Here is a 21,203-nt window from a genome sequence, read left to right as displayed (position 1 = left end):
AATTGACATTAATGTTTTACCTGTAATTTCCAACAAAAACACCGTCCGGGTTTAACATGGGAACTATTTTAAATATTATGTAATCTCGTAGAGTTTTCGCGATTGGGCTATCGCCAATTAAAAAGTTAATTAAACCTAAAATATTTAATTACAATTAAATTATACCAAATTCGTAAAATTAATTAATAAAGTAAAAAATCTTTCACCTTGACAAACAAACGAGGATGGTGTTTCTCCAGGATGTACCCTGGCCGTCACGATGACGTACTTCCGTTTTGTTTCTATGCCAAATTTAGCGGGATCGTTAAAGATAGTGATAAGTTCCACGGATCTCTCTTGCTGTATTTTTGTAAGAGATAAAGGAATATTCTCGGTTATTCGCTATATAGATACTTGGTTCTTTAAAAGACACCTTGACCTAGTTATCTACTGGGAAAGAAAATTTGAAGTCTGCCAGTGGGAAATTTGTTTGGCTTTGGCACGTGGCGACAGTTTTATACGTCGGCCCATTAGCTCAGTTGGTTAGAGCGTCGTGCTAATAACGCGAAGGTCGTGGGTTCGATCCCCCCATGGGCCACGAAGTTTAATTTTGATTAATTTCGATAGAATTTTCGGTTATGACGTTGTTGAACTTTTGTTGCATTAGTTTAAGTATTTTATTTATTTTTTAATAGATTTATTGAGGTTTTATAAGGTTTAGTAACAGAAATTAGTTATATGAAGTCCAAGATGTGAGATTTTCACCATGGGTCATGTGGGCCCATTAGCTCAGTTGGTTAGAGCGTCGTGCTAATAACGCGAAGGTCGTGGGTTCGATCCCCCCATGGGCCACAAATTGAATTTTTTTCTTATCGTTGCTTTATAATAAATACCATAACAAGTTGAGTTGTATATTACTGTTTATCTTCACCTATGCGCTTTTAGAACTGATTTTTTCTATTTTTTTGGGGCAATTTTAAGTATATATTTTTTAATGTTTTAATTGTAATTTTTATGAACTTTCTAGCTAGGTTTTAGTCGGGCTTATGTGGGCCCATTAGCTCAGTTGGTTAGAGCGTCGTGCTAATAACGCGAAGGTCGTGGGTTCGATCCCCCCATGGGCCACTATTTGAGTTTTGTTATTAAAATTAATTATTACGTAAAGTACTAATCTTTGAACCGAATGTTACTAATTTCCTCACCGATAAAGACCAATTTAATAATCTTTCCCGCCAAAATAAAATTAACCGCGCTTTTCAAAATTGCAGAATGTACAAATTTTGGGACGCTGCATTGTATTAAATTTCACTGTGGAAGGCAGGGGCGGTGCACGCACCGCGTGCGGTGCAAGCGGTGCGTGCGGTGCAAGCGGTGCGAGGGGTGCGAGCGGTGCGAGGGGGGAGTCGATGGCGCCAGTGACGCTGGAACTTTCGGGAAGTTTAAATTTATCGCAAACACTAAGATAAGATAAGGGATAAGAAAAATAAAAACTGGGAATTCAAATCAGTTCAATTCTAGTGCGGTGAAAGTTTAAAATTTAATTTCTTAATACCGATAAGATATCTCGGAGAAAATTAAATCAATACAGTAGTGGTATGTTATATATACCATAAAATTCAATATAGACAAAGGTTGATAACACTCTATTTGAAATGAAACGTGTTCGCTTCTCAGGGTGAATAGTGCATATAATACCATATGAAGATAGAGTCAATTATGATGCAAGAAATAAACGACACTTCAATATGTTAATTAGATTAAAATTCGAGCCATTAATTTCCCCCGTATTATTAAAATGGCGGATGAAACATCCCCCGAGTGAGGGAAATCCAAATGTGTAAAACCTATTGTGGGGGGGTAAAACCCCGGAAAGGGTGCCACGGGAAAATATTCTCTACCCAGATTGCAACATGTGGCGCCCCAGAAAACCCATTACTCACCCCCAAGTTATAGCTACAATGACGTAGAATGCAATGACTGTATAAATAACCAGACCAGGCAAAGTAGAAAATCATTCCAGCCTCAAAGTTCGTAGAAAGGACGAAGAAGGAGACCAACAAGTACCATGTAAGTACTTAACAACACAATTACATTTCATCACCCCGGAATAGTAATAACCCATATGCTCATCCTAGGTTTAAAAACTCAATCGTCGTTGACTTTGAATTCTTGGAAGGTCGATCAACGGTGGGTGGACGGGAAAAAATTGTAAAGGAAGCGGCTGCAACAACGGTTGAAATAACACCGAGGGTAGCATCATGGTCCTTCGAACCACCGTACTCAGAGCAGGAACTCTCGCAGGAGGCCAAACAACAAAACCGGTGGATTTGTCGCAATTTACACGGTCTCCCCTGGAGTCATGGAGTTACGTCATACAACAAACTGGAGGCATGTTTATCTCAAGCCGTCCAAGGATACGAACGGGTGTTTTGTAAAGGCGAAGAAAAGTGTTTTTTTCTCTTAAATATAATTCACCGAGACGTTATTGACTTAAATGGTGTGGGGTGTCCCAAAGCATCCGATATCGATGAGGATGGACCCATGATCACGTGTTTGGTGGGTCATAAGACAATTTTTAAAAATGGGAAATATGTATGTGCCCTATCTAAATGTATACTTTACTCTGAATGGCTGTATAAACACCAAGACGATGTATATTCACAAATAGATTGAAAAAATGAAAATTCACTTATTGTTGTTTGAAATAAAAAGAATTCTTAGATTTGATATAATATTGGTATTTTGATTAGACACATTCGGGGTTGGAGTGTACACATACTTATAAAGTTTAAAAAGTCACGTGGGGTTTGACGTGTAGTGGGAAATACAATCTACGCGCGGAGCTGGTGGAAAAATACCACAGACTCGGTGCCAAGTCATCCATAACGGGGAGTCCATTTCGAATTCTGGTAATACAAATAAACGGAAATTTATGTTAGAAAATGTGAAGTATTATTACTTTATATGCAATTATATCATAACCAAATTCACCACCTTATGCTGTCTGTTCTTATAAACTCTAACTTAAAATTAGTTATACTCGGGATATAGAAACTTTACGCACCTCTTAACCACAACACGACCAATCATCTCCTCGCGGCTTCGTAAATTTGTTCTTGGATGATACTATAAGAATATTATAATTATTTGTTATTACTATGTATGTCTATACTAATCTTGAATTTTATTCACCCCTCATATCCTCACATTTATATGATATAATCGTATTATATTCATGTAAATCATACAAATTTAATAGTAAAGAATAGTGAAACCTCAGGGGATGATAACTAGAACTTAGAAATATATACAACCAGGTACTTACATGAGAGGTGGTGTCCATTTTCCCTCGTGGTCGTTTTTCTTTCAAGGACAGAACTAATAGATGTTAGGGAACAATCGGAAAGTCGTCCAGAGTCAGGAATAGATAATGATTATTTCAAGTGCACGCCGAAGTTTTTATACCCTTGGCGTGATAAAATGACCTAATGAAATTTCTCCATCTTTGGGTATGATGGGCTATGACTAAATAAATATTTTACTCTATTTGGGAGATACGGTATGTAGTGTTTCCCCAACAATTATTTTCGCAATTATCTGATACACATTAAACTTTAAAGGGTTTAATAAGCTTCATTTGCACACACAATGTTTGTGTTTAGAAATGTGGTTGCCATATTTTCTATTCACTATCAAATTAGAACGTTCAAACATTTGTTGTTCATTTTCCCGGAAAGTATGTGAAAGAAAGCAAATTTTATTTCAAAATCGGTACTCTTATCAGATCGAAAGTTCGACTTTTCAGAAAGTTGGGAGTTTTAATTTCCATATTATTTCAAAATCGTGATATATTTTGATAAGGCTGATTTTAACTCATTTCACTACTTTAATATTACTCTTAGTGTTTCCCCAACAATTATTTCCGCAATTATCTGAATCACATTAAATTTTAAAGGGTTTAATAAGCTTAATTTGCTCACACATTTCCCAACATAAATTGGAAATGTTTGAAATGTTTGCCGTTTCTTGTTTTAGTTCAAACTTTTCTCCTAATTTCTGTTCAAACGTCTCTAGAGAATATGCAGCCAGTATAGGCCAATTCAAGATGGCGGCCACTCAAGGGGGAGGAGTCGGTTTTTCTCGGTCTCTCTCTCTTTACCTGTCAAGATTTGATTGATTGATTGTATAGGCTTATAACAAAAGATGGTTTTGTAGGAATAAAGACCATAATATAAAGTAAAAAAGTTATTTTATTTTCTTTAAAAGTATAGGTTCTAATATTAAAGACATTTTTTCAATTTTCATTTTAAAATGCATTTGATTTATTCTAAAATAATTCCTTCTATCTTCGTAAGGAAGAAGATAAATTTTAATATTATTTTTAAATCTTACGTAAGTCATTAAGCCTTTCTTTGATATACAACGCGTTAAGTTGTTTTCTAACGTAGAGTTCCAAAACTAATCTTTCGAGATCTTTAGTTTTGACTTTAAAGGTATGATAAGTTTCTTCCGTGTTTTTCAGACGTTTTTTTCTTCAGTCTTGACTTTTATATTATTGGTGTACGTCTCTGTTTCATCAATGGTAAAGGGTATGTTTTTAGTAGGCCCACCTCGGATAAAATTACACTTAGGGAAATGTTTTAAATGTTCTTCGTAAGGATTATCAGTCGGTTTCCAGGCTAGTAAAATCCCAGTTAAGGGGCAAGCCCTATTTACAGCTAGTTCGTCCAAATTCCAGCGAAGTGATTTAGGATCCATCTTGATGTTACGAGATCTAAAGTTCGAATGCGATATTCTGTTTTTTTTATCTCGTTATTTTATACTAAATTTCTCTACACCCTTGCAGCTCGGAGTTCATGATGCTGAATGAATATGATGAAAGGATTATTTGAGTTATATCCCCCTAAATTTACTACCCCCTTTTTTACCTTCCCCCCTCAAATTCCTTAATATACGAAATAAAAGTCTTTATAAATTTATTCTTACATTTAAGCATACAAAATCAAATATTGACAGGTGTTCCTCCAAAAAAAAAAAAAAAAAAAAAAAAAAAGAGGGAAAACGCAAAAACTAGGCTCCCCCGCCTTAACAGTGGCCGCCATCTTTGTGGGTTTTCCAGGTTTTTCGTCACGAATCCCATCTTGCCCAGACCGTTTTGAACAGAATTAGGGACTCATTTGCTCCATCTCATATTCAACCACATACTCCACAACCAAATCTCAACAATCAACTGCAAGTGAAAACACCGAATAACTTTATCATACCTTCAAAGTCAAAACTAAAGATCTCGAAAAATTAGTTTTAGAACTCTACGCGAGAAAACGACTTAACGCGTTGTATATCAAAGAACAACTTAATGCCTTGCGTAAGATTTAAAAATAATATCTCACGCGGTAATCTAAAACACGATCTCCGACATTGGTGGGCATTCTTTGCGACAGGTCTTTACGGCTTGCGAGGTGATGACCTAATCATCTTTATCGAGAGATTTTCTTGGAAGCCTGGGGTTGATATTTAGCCTGAGGGTATATTGACTGATGCTTATTTTATTGTCCTTTCTTCAATTGGCTACATACCAAGGTGGTTTAGGACCTTAAAAGGGGGCGTGGCTAAACCATTTGTATTGTTATCAATGGAATCTGTATTTGGAGTGATTTATGACTCACACAAACGTGTTAAGACATTCCATCGGCTTTTTTATTTATACGTAACCATGTTCAGACGTTCTATGGTAGATCGTGAAAGATAGGCTTATGCTATTTTAGGCTTATTCTATGGTAGATCCTGGTAGGCCTATATGCTGTATTAGTTCTTGAAAGATAGGCTTTTGCTAGGTATATTCTTTGGTAAATGCTGACAAAATATAGTCTTATGCTAGGTTATTCTTAAAGTTTCGGCAAACACTAAAAATTGGTTAAAGTTTCGCTAAATGTTTAGTAAACGTTTCGTTGTTCAACTTAAATATATCCGATAATGTTAATATATGACTATTATAAAACAGATAATGAAGTTGAATGACGAAAAAGTGATCGAAAGTGTTGTTAATCTACTAAAATCCGGATGAAACTGATGTGAAATGAAAGCTTTCGATTGAAAGCGAACTAATACAACTAAGAAAGTGGATCAAAGTTTTGTTAAACTACTAAAATGTGGTTCAAATCACATTCAGAGGAACTAAGAAGCAGTTGAACGTTCAAGAAATGACAAAAGTACATGGAAAGTGTCATGAAATGTCTATAATTCAATTAAAAACACTAAAAATTGGTTAAAGTTTCACTAAATGTTTCGTAAACGTTTCGTTATTCGACTTATATTGTTAATATATGACTATTATAATGGAAAGTGCGAAAATGCGATTTTAAGTTATGACTGAAACACAATTGAGAATGAAGTTAAATGACTATAAAGTGGGCGGAAATGTTGTTAAATTACAAAAGTGTGGATAAACCTGATGTAAAATGAAAACAAATCGATTGAAAGTAATCTAAATCGACTAAGAAAATGGATCAAAGTTCTTAAAAACTTTATCAAATGGTCAAATTTAAATTTAAAGTGACGTGAAATGATTAGCAATGCAAATAAAAGTTAGGTTTTACTGTTAAAATACACTTGAAAGCGATGTTGAATAACTTAAGTGTAATTGGTATTACTGTTAAGAGACTAAAAATTAAATTCCATTTACGATATTGTTAAGTTTACCTTCGTTTCTAGAAAGTGTGTCACGGAGATCTTATATTTTTCGGATAAAAGCAATAAATCCGCAAGTCGAACATTTTGTTAATAAATGTCTAAAACACAATTGAGAACGAAGTTCAATGACTAAAATCAAAACGTGGACGAAAGTGTTGTTATATTAATAAGATACGGATCAACCTGTTATAAAATTAAAAAAAAATTCGATTGAAAGTAATCTTAAATGACTAAGGAAATGGATCAAAGTGTGGTTAAACTACTAAAATGCTGTTGAAGACGTTTACAAATGACTAAATTTCAATTAAAGACGACGTCGAATGACTAGCAATGCAAGTAAAGTTAGGTTTTTCGGTTAATTAACGTTTATTTAAATTCCATTACGATAATGTTAAGTTTTTCTTCAGTTTTAGGAGATCTTGGATTTTAGGTTAAAAGTAATAAATTTGCAAGTCGAAAATTTCCAAAATCCGGGAAAATAACCGCTTCGAATTGCAAGGTGAAATAACTATCGCTAATCAGAAAGCAATCAGTGAACGATAAAACCAATTTTATTCTAATTATGAACTAACGAATTTGTGTGATTTAGTGAGAAATTTCAATATATCAAAGAAAAAATTACAAATTATTTGAAACCAATGGAAATACTCGGACTCGCTAAAGTGAATCATCGTCAGCCCTGGATGGATACGTCAAGGCTTCGAACCTCAGGATCGAGGCGGGCCGCCACGCGCGTATTATTTCCCGGCGCGTGTTTCATTACGCGGCCCGCCTCGATCCTGAGGTTCGAAGCCTTGACGTATCCATCCAGGGCTGACGATGATTCACTTTAGCGAGTCCGAGTATTTCCATTGGCTTCAAATAATTTGTAATTTTTTCTTTGATATATTGAAATTTCTCACTAAATCACACAAATTCGTTAGTTCATAATTAGAATAAAATTGGTTTTATCGTTCACTGATTGCTTTCTGATTAGCGATAGTTATTTCACCTTGCAATTCGAAGCGGTTATTTTCCCGGATTTTGGAAATTTTCGACTTGCAAATTTATTACTTTTAACCTAAAATCCAAGATCTCCTAAAACTGAAGAAAAACTTAACATTATCGTAATGGAATTTAAATAAACGTTAATTAACCGAAAAACCTAACTTTACTTGCATTGCTAGTCATTCGACGTCGTCTTTAATTGAAATTTAGTCATTTGTAAACGTCTTCAACAGCATTTTAGTAGTTTAACCACACTTTGATCCATTTCCTTAGTCATTTAAGATTACTTTCAATCGAATTTTTTTTTAATTTTATAACAGGTTGATCCGTATCTTATTAATATAACAACACTTTCGTCCACGTTTTGATTTTAGTCATTGAACTTCGTTCTCAATTGTGTTTTAGACATTTATTAACAAAATGTTCGACTTGCGGATTTATTGCTTTTATCCGAAAAATATAAGATCTCCGTGACACACTTTCTAGAAACGAAGGTAAACTTAACAATATCGTAAATGGAATTTAATTTTTAGTCTCTTAACAGTAATACCAATTACACTTAAGTTATTCAACATCGCTTTCAAGTGTATTTTAACAGTAAAACCTAACTTTTATTTGCATTGCTAATCATTTCACGTCACTTTAAATTTAAATTTGACCATTTGATAAAGTTTTTAAGAACTTTGATCCATTTTCTTAGTCGATTTAGATTACTTTCAATCGATTTGTTTTCATTTTACATCAGGTTTATCCACACTTTTGTAATTTAACAACATTTCCGCCCACTTTATAGTCATTTAACTTCATTCTCAATTGTGTTTCAGTCATAACTTAAAATCGCATTTTCGCACTTTCCATTATAATAGTCATATATTAACAATATAAGTCGAATAACGAAACGTTTACGAAACATTTAGTGAAACTTTAACCAATTTTTAGTGTTTTTAATTGAATTATAGACATTTCATGACACTTTCCATGTACTTTTGTCATTTCTTGAACGTTCAACTGCTTCTTAGTTCCTCTGAATGTGATTTGAACCACATTTTAGTAGTTTAACAAAACTTTGATCCACTTTCTTAGTTGTATTAGTTCGCTTTCAATCGAAAGCTTTCATTTCACATCAGTTTCATCCGGATTTTAGTAGATTAACAACACTTTCGATCACTTTTTCGTCATTCAACTTCATTATCTGTTTTATAATAGTCATATATTAACATTATCGGATATATTTAAGTTGAACAACGAAACGTTTACTAAACATTTAGCGAAACTTTAACCAATTTTTAGTGTTTGCCGAAACTTTAAGAATAACCTAGCATAAGACTATATTTTGTCAGCATTTACCAAAGAATATACCTAGCAAAAGCCTATCTTTCAAGAACTAATACAGCATATAGGCCTACCAGGATCTACCATAGAATAAGCCTAAAATAGCATAAGCCTATCTTTCACGATCTACCATAGAACGTCTGAACATGGTTACGTATAAATAAAAAAGCCGATGGAATGTCTTAACACGTTTGTGTGAGTCATAAATCACTCCAAATACAGATTCCATTGATAACAATACAAATGGTTTAGCCACGCCCCCTTTTAAGGTCCTAAACCACCTTGGTATGTAGCCAATTGAAGAAAGGACAATAAAATAAGCATCAGTCAATATACCCTCAGGCTAAATATCAACCCCAGGCTTCCAAGAAAATCTCTCGATAAAGATGATTAGGTCATCACCTCGCAAGCCGTAAAGACCTGTCGCAAAGAATGCCCACCAATGTCGGAGATCGTGTTTTAGATTACCGCGTGAGATATTATTTTTAAATCTTACGCAAGGCATTAAGTTGTTCTTTGATATACAACGCGTTAAGTCGTTTTCTCGCGTAGAGTTCTAAAACTAATTTTTCGAGATCTTTAGTTTTGACTTTGAAGGTATGATAAAGTTATTCGGTGTTTTCACTTGCAGTTGATTGTTGAGATTTGGTTGTGGAGTATGTGGTTGAATATGAGATGGAGCAAATGAGTCCCTAATTCTGTTCAAAACGGTCTGGGCAAGATGGGATTCGTGACGAAAAACCTGGAAAACCCACAAAGATGGCGGCCACTGTTAAGGCGGGGGAGCCTAGTTTTTGCGTTTTCCCTCTTTTTTTTTTTTTTTTTTTTTTTTTTTTGGAGGAACACCTGTCAATATTTGATTTTGTATGCTTAAATGTAAGAATAAATTTATAAAGACTTTTATTTCGTATATTAAGGAATTTGAGGGGGGAAGGTAAAAAAGGGGGTAGTAAATTTAGGGGGATATAACTCAAATAATCCTTTCATCATATTCATTCAGCATCATGAACTCCGAGCTGCAAGGGTGTAGAGAAATTTAGTATAAAATAACGAGATAAAAAAAACAGAATATCGCATTCGAACTTTAGATCTCGTAACATCAAGATGGATCCTAAATCACTTCGCTGGAATTTGGACGAACTAGCTGTAAATAGGGCTTGCCCCTTAACTGGGATTTTACTAGCCTGGAAACCGACTGATAATCCTTACGAAGAACATTTAAAACATTTCCCTAAGTGTAATTTTATCCGAGGTGGGCCTACTAAAAACATACCCTTTACCATTGATGAAACAGAGACGTACACCAATAATATAAAAGTCAAGACTGAAGAAAAAAACGTCTGAAAAACACGGAAGAAACTTATCATACCTTTAAAGTCAAAACTAAAGATCTCGAAAGATTAGTTTTGGAACTCTACGTTAGAAAACAACTTAACGCGTTGTATATCAAAGAAAGGCTTAATGACTTACGTAAGATTTAAAAATAATATTAAAATTTATCTTCTTCCTTACGAAGATAGAAGGAATTATTTTAGAATAAATCAAATGCATTTTAAAATGAAAATTGAAAAAATGTCTTTAATATTAGAACCTATACTTTTAAAGAAAATAAAATAACTTTTTTACTTTATATTATGGTCTTTATTCCTACAAAACCATCTTTTGTTATAAGCCTATACAATCAATCAATCAAATCTTGACAGGTAAAGAGAGAGAGACCGAGAAAAACCGACTCCTCCCCCTTGAGTGGCCGCCATCTTGAATTGGCCTATACTGGCTGCATATTCTCTAGAGACGTTTGAACAGAAATTAGGAGAAAAGTTTGAACTAAAACAAGAAACGGCAAACATTTCAAACATTTCCAATTTATGTTGGGAAATGTGTGAGCAAATTAAGCTTATTAAACCCTTTAAAATTTAATGTGATTCAGATAATTGCGGAAATAATTGTTGGGGAAACACTAAGAGTAATATTAAAGTAGTGAAATGAGTTAAAATCAGCCTTATCAAAATATATCACGATTTTGAAATAATATGGAAATTAAAACTCCCAACTTTCTGAAAAGTCGAACTTTCGATCTGATAAGAGTACCGATTTTGAAATAAAATTTGCTTTCTTTCACATACTTTCCGGGAAAATGAACAACAAATGTTTGAACGTTCTAATTTGATAGTGAATAGAAAATATGGCAACCACATTTCTAAACACAAACATTGTGTGTGCAAATGAAGCTTATTAAACCCTTTAAAGTTTAATGTGTATCAGATAATTGCGAAAATAATTGTTGGGGAAACACTACATACCGTATCTCCCAAATAGAGTAAAATATTTATTTAGTCATAGCCCATCATACCCAAAGATGGAGAAATTTCATTAGGTCATTTTATCACGCCAAGGGTATAAAAACTTCGGCGTGCACTTGAAATAATCATTATCTATTCCTGACTCTGGACGACTTTCCGATTGTTCCCTAACATCTATTAGTTCTGTCCTTGAAAGAAAAACGACCACGAGGGAAAATGGACACCACCTCTCATGTAAGTACCTGGTTGTATATATTTCTAAGTTCTAGTTATCATCCCCTGAGGTTTCACTATTCTTTACTATTAAATTTGTATGATTTACATGAATATAATACGATTATATCATATAAATGTGAGGATATGAGGGGTGAATAAAATTCAAGATTAGTATAGACATACATAGTAATAACAAATAATTATAATATTCTTATAGTATCATCCAAGAACAAATTTACGAAGCCGCGAGGAGATGATTGGTCGTGTTGTGGTTAAGAGGTGCGTAAAGTTTCTATATCCCGAGTATAACTAATTTTAAGTTAGAGTTTATAAGAACAGACAGCATAAGGTGGTGAATTTGGTTATGATATAATTGCATATAAAGTAATAATACTTCACATTTTCTAACATAAATTTCCGTTTATTTGTATTACCAGAATTCGAAATGGACTCCCCGTTATGGATGACTTGGCACCGAGTCTGTGGTATTTTTCCACCAGCTCCGCGCGTAGATTGTATTTCCCACTACACGTCAAACCCCACGTGACTTTTTAAACTTTATAAGTATGTGTACACTCCAACCCCGAATGTGTCTAATCAAAATACCAATATTATATCAAATCTAAGAATTCTTTTTATTTCAAACAACAATAAGTGAATTTTCATTTTTTCAATCTATTTGTGAATATACATCGTCTTGGTGTTTATACAGCCATTCAGAGTAAAGTATACATTTAGATAGGGCACATACATATTTCCCATTTTTAAAAATTGTCTTATGACCCACCAAACACGTGATCATGGGTCCATCCTCATCGATATCGGATGCTTTGGGACACCCCACACCATTTAAGTCAATAACGTCTCGGTGAATTATATTTAAGAGAAAAAAACACTTTTCTTCGCCTTTACAAAACACCCGTTCGTATCCTTGGACGGCTTGAGATAAACATGCCTCCAGTTTGTTGTATGACGTAACTCCATGACTCCAGGGGAGACCGTGTAAATTGCGACAAATCCACCGGTTTTGTTGTTTGGCCTCCTGCGAGAGTTCCTGCTCTGAGTACGGTGGTTCGAAGGACCATGATGCTACCCTCGGTGTTATTTCAACCGTTGTTGCAGCCGCTTCCTTTACAATTTTTTCCCGTCCACCCACCGTTGATCGACCTTCCAAGAATTCAAAGTCAACGACGATTGAGTTTTTAAACCTAGGATGAGCATATGGGTTATTACTATTCCGGGGTGATGAAATGTAATTGTGTTGTTAAGTACTTACATGGTACTTGTTGGTCTCCTTCTTCGTCCTTTCTACGAACTTTGAGGCTGGAATGATTTTCTACTTTGCCTGGTCTGGTTATTTATACAGTCATTGCATTCTACGTCATTGTAGCTATAACTTGGGGGTGAGTAATGGGTTTTCTGGGGCGCCACATGTTGCAATCTGGGTAGAGAATATTTTCCCGTGGCACCCTTTCCGGGGTTTTACCCCCCCACAATAGGTTTTACACATTTGGATTTCCCTCACTCGGGGGATGTTTCATCCGCCATTTTAATAATACGGGGGAAATTAATGGCTCGAATTTTAATCTAATTAACATATTGAAGTGTCGTTTATTTCTTGCATCATAATTGACTCTATCTTCATATGGTATTATATGCACTATTCACCCTGAGAAGCGAACACGTTTCATTTCAAATAGAGTGTTATCAACCTTTGTCTATATTGAATTTTATGGTATATATAACATACCACTACTGTATTGATTTAATTTTCTCCGAGATATCTTATCGGTATTAAGAAATTAAATTTTAAACTTTCACCGCACTAGAATTGAACTGATTTGAATTCCCAGTTTTTATTTTTCTTATCCCTTATCTTATCTTAGTGTTTGCGATAAATTTAAACTTCCCGAAAGTTCCAGCGTCACTGGCGCCATCGACTCCCCCCTCGCACCGCTCGCACCCCTCGCACCGCTTGCACCGCACGCACCGCTTGCACCGCACGCGGTGCGTGCACCGCCCCTGCCTTCCACAGTGCTTGGGCTGGGAGACTCATATGAACCCTACTATGTACAAATTTTGGGACGCTGTATTGTATTAAATTTTGACGGCAAATCCCCAGTATTAAACCATAGTTCCTTCAGATGTATTTTTCGTTTGAGTCCCGCCAAAATAAGCTTATAATAAAAATCATTGGTCCAATATTATTGTTGTTATTAGTTTCCGATGATCGATTAAAAGCCACTATAAAATGAAATAAACCTCGCGAGACTCTTCTGATAGGATGTCAATATCAAAACCTTAATTTTCCCGTAACACTCTCTCTCTCTCTACTCCAAATGGAAGGAAAATCTTTAAAAATAAAAGTTCAATACGATCCCATACACCGAGTTCTGCTCCTCTGATACTCCGATACCAAGAAGTGATATCTAGTTTATTAGGGAGAAGGTATAAGATGCCTAAGTATTCGCGAGCCATAGTCCCAGTCCAAGGGGGGCCCATACGCGCTTTTCGCGCGTCGGGTTTTCGATTTTCCAGACAACCAGCGCGTTGGTTTACAAAGCTAGCACGGAGAGGCTTATAAAATATCTTACGTATGTCTGTTTAGCGAAAGATTTCTCTCTCCCCACTTTCATCACAAGCGGTACGCGTCGTCTTGTTTCGTATGTTTGAGATATTTCTACCTCTCGCGCCTAGCTCCGAAAAACCGAGATTTTTTGGGGTCTGTACGAGCCAACCTAATAGTGCAATTTTTTTGCGCATTTACAGACCTTGGTCCCAGTCCCCCTTTCAAAATACAAGGGGGGATGTAAAAGGAGGTCCCGGGCTATTTCGCAGCCTCTCCTCAGTCGGAAAATACAAGTAATTTTCGTACTCATTCGCGTCGCGCTGACGTGCACGAGTTTTCAAGAACCAATGAGTAGCTGGTTGTAATTTATAGGCGGCGGGGATTAACTCCGGACACGTCTACGTTTGGACTGGAGATAAAGCTAGATTATAAATGTGGAGGCAAATTTATACCTTCTCCCTAATAAACTAGATATCGCTTCTTGCCGATACTATCTTTAGTAGAGGTCGACTATCCCCCGTCTTTAGGCCCCATTGCAAACTGTAATTGAAACGATCTCATGCCAAAACTAACGGAAAGAGGAAGACGAGGACGTGGCAGTTTTTAACTTTCAGTAAACGCTGACACGGATAAGCGGTCAGTAGCACCTGTCTACAATTTTGATGGGGATGAAATGGGTGTACTTTCTTTTAACCTTTCTCTCTCGTATATGTATATGTAACTCTTGAAATCTTTCGGGCCAAGCTGGTGCCCCTATGGTGTGTCTCGAGATGCTGACGTGAACCGAATACCACCCCCTTTTCATCCTTCGACATTTGTCTCTGATACGTTTGCTATTGTACCCTTAACTCTCGTTAATAGAAAACTTAAAAATACATAATTTGAAGTAAAAAGTTGTTTTGTGGCTTTGTAAACATTATATACATTTGCGCCCTTAATATTTGAAAATTGGTGTTTCAGTCAAGCTTCCTCAAAGGTCATGTATTTATAATTTTCTAGTTGTCCTAAATATCGCTCTTGACCTTATTTGAAGTAAACAACGCATCCTGTTTTTGGCGGGAGAAAAGCACGCGTTTTTTCCCCGCCAATTTCGAATCTCGCGCTTGATTTCCCTCGCGTGGTTTCTTCCATAAAGTTTGTTCAGTTTAATTAAGTTAATAAAAGCTTAGGTTAAGAGAGTATAAAGAACCTTTCTCTCTCGCGTGCGATTGACGAAATTACCTGGGATAAGGTGAACGGGCGATATTACCTGTCGAGGTCAACGTCATATAGAAAACTCGCTTACGTAACGTCTCGCGCTTTATAGCAGGTTTTGGGGCGCGGCTTCCCTTTGCTGGAGTACGTTCAAAGTAGGGGGAGCTTGGTAAAACCAAGCTTTTTACCTAGAGAGAGACGCGTCTATGTTCTGTAATATTAACTATATGGTCGCTATGGGGACCGTACCAAACGCGTTTGTCTAGAGATACCGTTATTTCGTTAAATATCTGTCATTTAAATCTACTATAAATTAATTCCTATTGATTTAAGTTTCGTTTGGTAGATTTAAACGAAAATTGCGTTCAAAAGTGCCATAGAAATAATGTTCTTAAAGTTTAGTTAATTTGAATCTCAGGGCGTTGTCGTTAAGCCTCGTACTACTGTCTTACGAGGAGTTTAATTTTAATCTTAATTAACTTCATTTACAAAATAATCATGGAACTATCCATATTTTGCTTGGCAGCTTTAATGTAAGTTTAATTTTACCGAATTACATTTAAATTTTCTGGATCTGATATAAACTCCAAACGAAATAACGGTTGATCTTACTGGTTTCTATTTGAAAAGGATCTTAACAGTGATCATGATTCAAGGCATCTATTGCGCCTTTTATTGCGTCTACCCTTTGCCTGGGGGGGAACCAACACCCCTTCAAAAAATATTAAACAGGAGAAACCCCAGGCAAAGACTCATATCGGAACCCTACGAAGTAATTAATCATTTTACGCCTAATTATAATTGCCTCCTCCGATGGAATTTTAATCCACGATTCCCCCCCCCTTACCCCCCCCCCCCCCATTATTTTGAAATATAAAACAGATTCAAATGGGAGATGTGGAAAAACGGGCACCCACACCCACGCCTTCCAGCGACACAACTCGCCTGACACCTTCTATAGATGCCAGCACGCGCGGCGAAACTGATGTTTGATAGCGTTTCCCGCCATTTTCAAAAAAAACAAATACGCGCGAAAATCAATAAACTGTAATCTCATGTTTTTGTACTCATAATCAGGACGTAATAACGAATTAGATCGCAAATATCCCGGTGTACACGTGAATTATTTCATGTGCAATTATGTCTTTGTGATGGTAATCTCCTTTTAGGGTCTATTTGCAATTTTTAATAGTCCAAAATTTATATTGTGGTGCAATTTCGGATGATAAGAAAAGAAAGAAAACAAAACCGGTGTTTAACATTTGATAAGAATATTTCCATTTCGTATTTTTGTAGTTTTTATAAGCGTTATTTTAAATTTTAAATAAATCTAATGTTTTAGATTTTTTTTAGGTTCTATTATTTGAAATTTGGGTTTAATTTTTACTTTATACTTTTTTCTTTGGGTTTCTTTTTAAAAGGCTTACGGTATAACTTCTTATCAAGGTATATTGGATCCTACACGAAATCTTTGAAAGGCTATTTAAGTTTATAAAAGCTCCCGAATTCTTTGATGGCCGCGAAGCTATTTCATTGGCTCTCTCTTTTAAAAAGTTCCTCCAAGATGGTTGTTGGGTGTATAAGGGTTAGTGGTTATAAGGTTATTCGAGATCCTACGAAGAAATCCATCAAAGTCAATAGCGAAAAGATATTATCTCCCAAACACTCTTTTGTCCTTACACACTCTCTCTCCCGCCTATATAAGGTTTTCTTTCTCAGAGCCCCTCTTACCGTAATTTTTCTTTTTTCTTAGGGCTTTTCCTTCTATCCATGGCTTCCATTTCATCCTATCTTAGTTACCATCGTCGTATATATAGAACGATACCAGGATTTAAGTGCCAAAACGTTTTAAATCAAATTATAAATAATGCCCTGAAGGTTTTGTTGATTTATTTAAGATGATGTTTAATTATTAAGTAGCGTTGGCTCAATTTCAATCTAAGTTGACCTAAGGACCTGTGCCATAGATTTTTTAACACCCACGTGCTATATATTATCAAACAAGCGCGTGAAATAAAATATTTTGCACGAGGTGTAGCACGTGGAATAGAATATTTTGCACGAGGTGTAGCACGTGAAATAGAATATTTTGCACGAGTGTAGCGCGTGAATTAGAATATTTTACACGAGGTGTAGCGCGTGAAATAGAATATTTTGCACGAGGTAGTTGCGCGTGAACCCTTGAATAGAATAAAATAGCGCCTTTTTATCTGGAAGGTCAAACATTTTCCTTATTTACGATACTCTTCCACTGAGGAAAGCGATACGTCCAATCCTAAAAAGATGGTCTATATATATATATGGCATTTCCTAAGAGGCGTGAGCTAAACATAGAGTCGCGAACAATTGAATTTTCGGCTAAAGAAGATAAAGAGTGTGTTTTTTTGGTTGAGGGCCCGGGTCCGAGCCCGGTATTATACGTTGCCCGGTTAGGCTTAACCACGTTTCCTTTCCTTTTCTCTTTTTTTTCTGGGGGTGCCGAAGATTGGGGGAGGGCTACGGTAGGCCAAGGGCCCCAATGTCCAGCGGAAAAACCATTAAGGACGCCCGCGCGAACCTCGACGAAAAAAGTAATTAACGAGAGATCCGAGTTCGTTCAATTCCACCCGGAGTATGTCCTATGGTTAAAACGATACCGTCTTATAATGACGAGAGAAAAAGTTAATCATTTGAAGTTATTTTTAATATTGTTAATTGCTTCGTGGAGCGAGTGCTATGATTGTGATGTATTTTGAACGTGGGTCGAGGGGCAGTTCACTGTCTGATTTCCGGTAAACCAAACACTGATGATGCGTAATAATTTCGTCAGTTCTTCCGAGTTACCAACTTCTGTTCGAATCTTTACCATTCCTAGTATAGCAAAGGTTGACCTTTTCTTGGTCGCTGATCCCATAGCGTCTTAACAGCCGCCACCTAACTTTTTTCGCTCGCCTTTAAAAACTTTCTTTAAATGAAGCAGGCAACGGTCGGTTTAATGGTAAATTGGTAATGCCCTAGCTACTATATACTCTTTTGCCCTGGTCACTCAGTGACCATGATAGCCAGCTATGGACGACTGGATGTCCGAAGAGGAAAAAAGAATTGTTCTTTGGTTAGTTTTATACGAGGGAAACCTTTTTAGTTTTTATTAAAGTTACTTGTTCGTAATAATGGCGCGTCGAGGGGTCAGCTTTTTGTCCAGGGTACTCGGGGTTGGCTTGTTTGGTGCTCTTTCACCATTTTCTACCGCTCATGATAATAAAGTTAACCGTGATATTTCGTAATAAGGGATCGGGAAATTTAATTTTAGAAGTTTTGGGGGAGAATGTTTCGAGGAACCATTGACCTCGTTACGTCCAGGCTGAGGAAATGGACAGACCATTGTCTTAATGAAGTGGTTTATTTTTGGGGTTCATTTTTCTTAGAAACCTCGGCGGCGATACGTTACTTAAACTTTCTATTAAGATATACAGGTCGTTGATTTTACACCGAGTAATTTAATCGGGCTCCTTTAGCTTATACCGGAAGTTGATTAGAACGGATGTTACGACGTGAAAGGCTCAAATTATAATTGATTTTGTTAAACTAATTCTGTACAACATACTTTAGACCGAAAGTCTAACTTTAAGGCATCAAGGATTCTCTATAATATTACTATCATAAAGGCTGTGGACGGCGTCTAGTTCGGAAATGGCGCGAAATCTAACTCCACCACCGTACGTACACGCGGTTTTAATTTAATTACGGGCCATCTCTCTCAAATTAGTTAGCTCGCTGGTAACCGTGCCTTTAATTGAAAGATTATGCCTGTTCAACCGAGTTTTAGTTTCATTTTGACGAACGTTTCGAGTTCCAGCTTTGGTTTCTCGAATAATAAGCCTCGCCACGCCACTTTGGCCTCACTCGCGCTCGGTTACGGTCTCGCCTCAAGCTGAATTTCTGTTTCAAGGGAATGTGGCAAACTGTTTATCTAATTAGAAGGCGATGAATCTCATCTTCTCGGTTAATTACTTATTATTTATTAAGCACCGCTTTAAAATGTACCCAAAGAATTAGTTTGAAAGTCGATGGAGAGAGCTCGAACCACTCGAGGTTGGAGGAGCGACCCAAGGTCACCGCGTCTGTAATGTTTTGTAAAGTCATGCAGGCCACGAATGAATTTATACTGACCACGGATTCGCCCAACTGTTCCCTCTTCATATGCCCCAGTTGTTTCAGTTCTTCCAGTTCCAAGTACCTTTGCAGACGCGAGAATGAGTAAGGATAGCAAAAGGCGAATTGGTAGACATCTTCCTCCTTGTCGAAGGCGAAAGAGAAGGATAAAACGTGGTTGCCATGGTGATTAGGGCTTCGGTAATAATACACGTGCTCCGCCGGCATGCGATGCCTGTAAAGACAATCAAGAATAACCTACTGAATAATGATCTAGATTCTCAAATCAAAGGATCCCATTCTCCCCGAAGACGCGTTAAGCATTTTGATTTAAAACAAATCTGTCTGCGGGACCTGGATTTATATTTTCATTCCATTTTTTTCTCCATTTAATATAAATGTTTTTCGTTCTTTATCCCTGGTGGGAAAAGTAAACTTAAACTTCAATCGAGTTCGAATCCCCAATCGCTCGCTAAACTAAGAGCCTTTATTTTTTCTTACAATACGCAATTGAGACTTTCTTTTGAAAAATTATTCCTAGAAATTTAATTTGGGAAAGGTCTAGAAAAGAAAAAGAAAAAATAAGTATACTTAAGTGATCCGCCTAGACCCCTACTTCTAGGAAATACTTGGTTTTTATTGTTATCGGTTCCCGGGAAAAACTTGAATTTAAAAAAAAGGGTTATTTTAGATCCAACGCTGAAAAACTCGATCGTAATAGTTTATTTTTATCACCACGGTATCAATGGTTGCTCTTGATTAAACGGGTTTAATTCGCGCCAAAGATAAGATTGTCTGCAGGCGGAAATTTTGATAAAAGTTTTGACCCAGTTTTTATGTACACGAGGCGTGACGTAGGTTTGTTTTAAAATACGTAGTTTTATTTCCTTTATGTCTTGGGAATGCACACGTATTTGTGTATGGCCCATTAGCTCAGTTGGTTAGAGCGTCGTGCTAATAACGCGAAGGTCGTGGGTTCGATCCCCCCATGGGCCAGGTGAATTATTTTTGAATGAAATGAATTCATGCCCTTTTTCATATTTTATAAAATACTAATATTGTACTGTACCAATTAATCCAATAATGCTCGGTAATTTAGTTTTACCTATGGATTATTTTTTTATAAAAATAAGAATTCTCTCCAGAAACTCTTTCTCTCTTTAAAATTTTAATCTTCTTTGTAACTGAAACTCACTGTCGGTGGTGGTACATACATGTTGGTTGGAAAGAGTTAAAAGGAATGGAAATAAGTGGAAGCATTGACGCTTTGAAATTCCCCTCGAATTTAACTGAAGAGAAAGAAAGCTTGGACATATTTGACTCTAGGCACTCCATCCCATTCCCATTCCTTGGGAAAATTCAGCCTCTTTTAATCATTCGTACCGTAAAGTAGAAAACTACCCCCCTTCACCCCTGCACGTACCTTCCTCTCTCTCTCTCTCTCTCTCTCTCTCTCTCTCTCTCTCTCTCTCTCTCTCTCTCTCTCTCTCTCTCTCTCTCTCTCTCTCTCTCTCTCTCTCTCTCTCTCTCTCTCTCTCTCGCGCGCCATTCTCGTTCTAGCGCGAGAGAAATGGCGGGAATCGTTGGAAACGCATCCCGGCGTGTTTCTGGAATGCGGGCGCGAGAGATGGGATGGGATCCCTGGTAATATGGATAGCGCGCGCTTTCTCTCCCATCATCATCGTTCCCGCCAAAAGCATCGAATTCCTAACCTTCTCTATTCCGTAATATACTATAATATATAATATAAGTAAAAAAACTTTTGTTGTAAAACTGGGATACGGAGGTATAGAGAACCGTTT

At 36.5% G+C, this 21,203-nt stretch overlaps 5 protein-coding genes and 4 non-coding genes across 13 annotated transcripts in view; 7 read left to right on the top strand and 2 right to left on the bottom strand.

Annotated features, from left to right (window-relative positions):
* The window catches only part of LOC149588633 (ELAV-like protein 3), a 269,510-nt gene that overhangs the window by 21,457 nt on the left and 226,850 nt on the right, over positions 1-21,203 (top strand). The gene's annotated exons all lie outside the window — the stretch shown is intronic.
* LOC149588635 (cytosolic carboxypeptidase 6-like) overlaps positions 1-21,203 on the bottom strand; it is an 89,236-nt gene that overhangs the window by 3,060 nt on the left and 64,973 nt on the right. Inside the window, exons 2-4 of the mRNA XM_089862556.1 lie at positions 19,420-19,636; positions 207-339; positions 21-135 (exon numbers count right to left, since the gene is read on the bottom strand). Of these exons, the coding sequence (XP_089718682.1) occupies positions 21-135; positions 207-339; positions 19,420-19,636 (465 nt within the window). The remainder of the gene's footprint in view (positions 1-20; positions 136-206; positions 340-19,419; positions 19,637-21,203) is intronic.
* TRNAI-AAU (transfer RNA isoleucine (anticodon AAU)) lies at positions 504-577 on the top strand. The gene has a single exon. It is a non-coding gene; the product is annotated as a tRNA-Ile (tRNA).
* On the top strand, positions 758-831 carry TRNAI-AAU (transfer RNA isoleucine (anticodon AAU)). The gene has a single exon. It is a non-coding gene; the product is annotated as a tRNA-Ile (tRNA).
* TRNAI-AAU (transfer RNA isoleucine (anticodon AAU)) lies at positions 1,031-1,104 on the top strand. The gene has a single exon. It is a non-coding gene; the product is annotated as a tRNA-Ile (tRNA).
* Positions 1,406-2,711, top strand: LOC149588640 (uncharacterized). Its single transcript, XM_089862559.1, has 2 exons — positions 1,406-2,046; positions 2,115-2,711. Coding segments are annotated over exons 1-2 (540 nt in total). The 5' UTR covers positions 1,406-2,044; the 3' UTR covers positions 2,653-2,711.
* On the bottom strand, positions 12,119-13,424 carry LOC149588639 (uncharacterized). Its single transcript, XM_089862558.1, has 2 exons — positions 12,784-13,424; positions 12,119-12,715 (listed from the first exon to the last, which is right to left on the bottom strand). Coding segments are annotated over exons 1-2 (540 nt in total). The 5' UTR covers positions 12,786-13,424; the 3' UTR covers positions 12,119-12,177.
* On the top strand, positions 15,445-16,618 carry LOC149588638 (uncharacterized). The gene is made up of 3 exons (XM_089862560.1): positions 15,445-15,803; positions 15,901-16,042; positions 16,153-16,618. Exons 1-3 carry the CDS (start codon positions 15,769-15,771, stop codon positions 16,261-16,263), a joined length of 288 nt encoding a protein of 95 aa, XP_089718686.1. The 5' UTR covers positions 15,445-15,768; the 3' UTR covers positions 16,264-16,618.
* TRNAI-AAU (transfer RNA isoleucine (anticodon AAU)) lies at positions 20,324-20,397 on the top strand. Its single transcript has one exon. It is a non-coding gene; the product is annotated as a tRNA-Ile (tRNA).

The sequence above is a fragment of the Phalangium opilio genome, unplaced genomic scaffold (genome assembly GCF_054372755.1).
Source record: "Phalangium opilio isolate 3A_F unplaced genomic scaffold, DU_Popi_V2 ptg000540l_1, whole genome shotgun sequence".
In the NCBI taxonomy this organism is placed as follows: Eukaryota; Metazoa; Arthropoda; class Arachnida; order Opiliones; family Phalangiidae; genus Phalangium; species Phalangium opilio.
The sequence above is the reverse complement of the archived record's forward strand: the minus strand, read 5'-3'. Positions and strand labels throughout refer to the sequence as shown.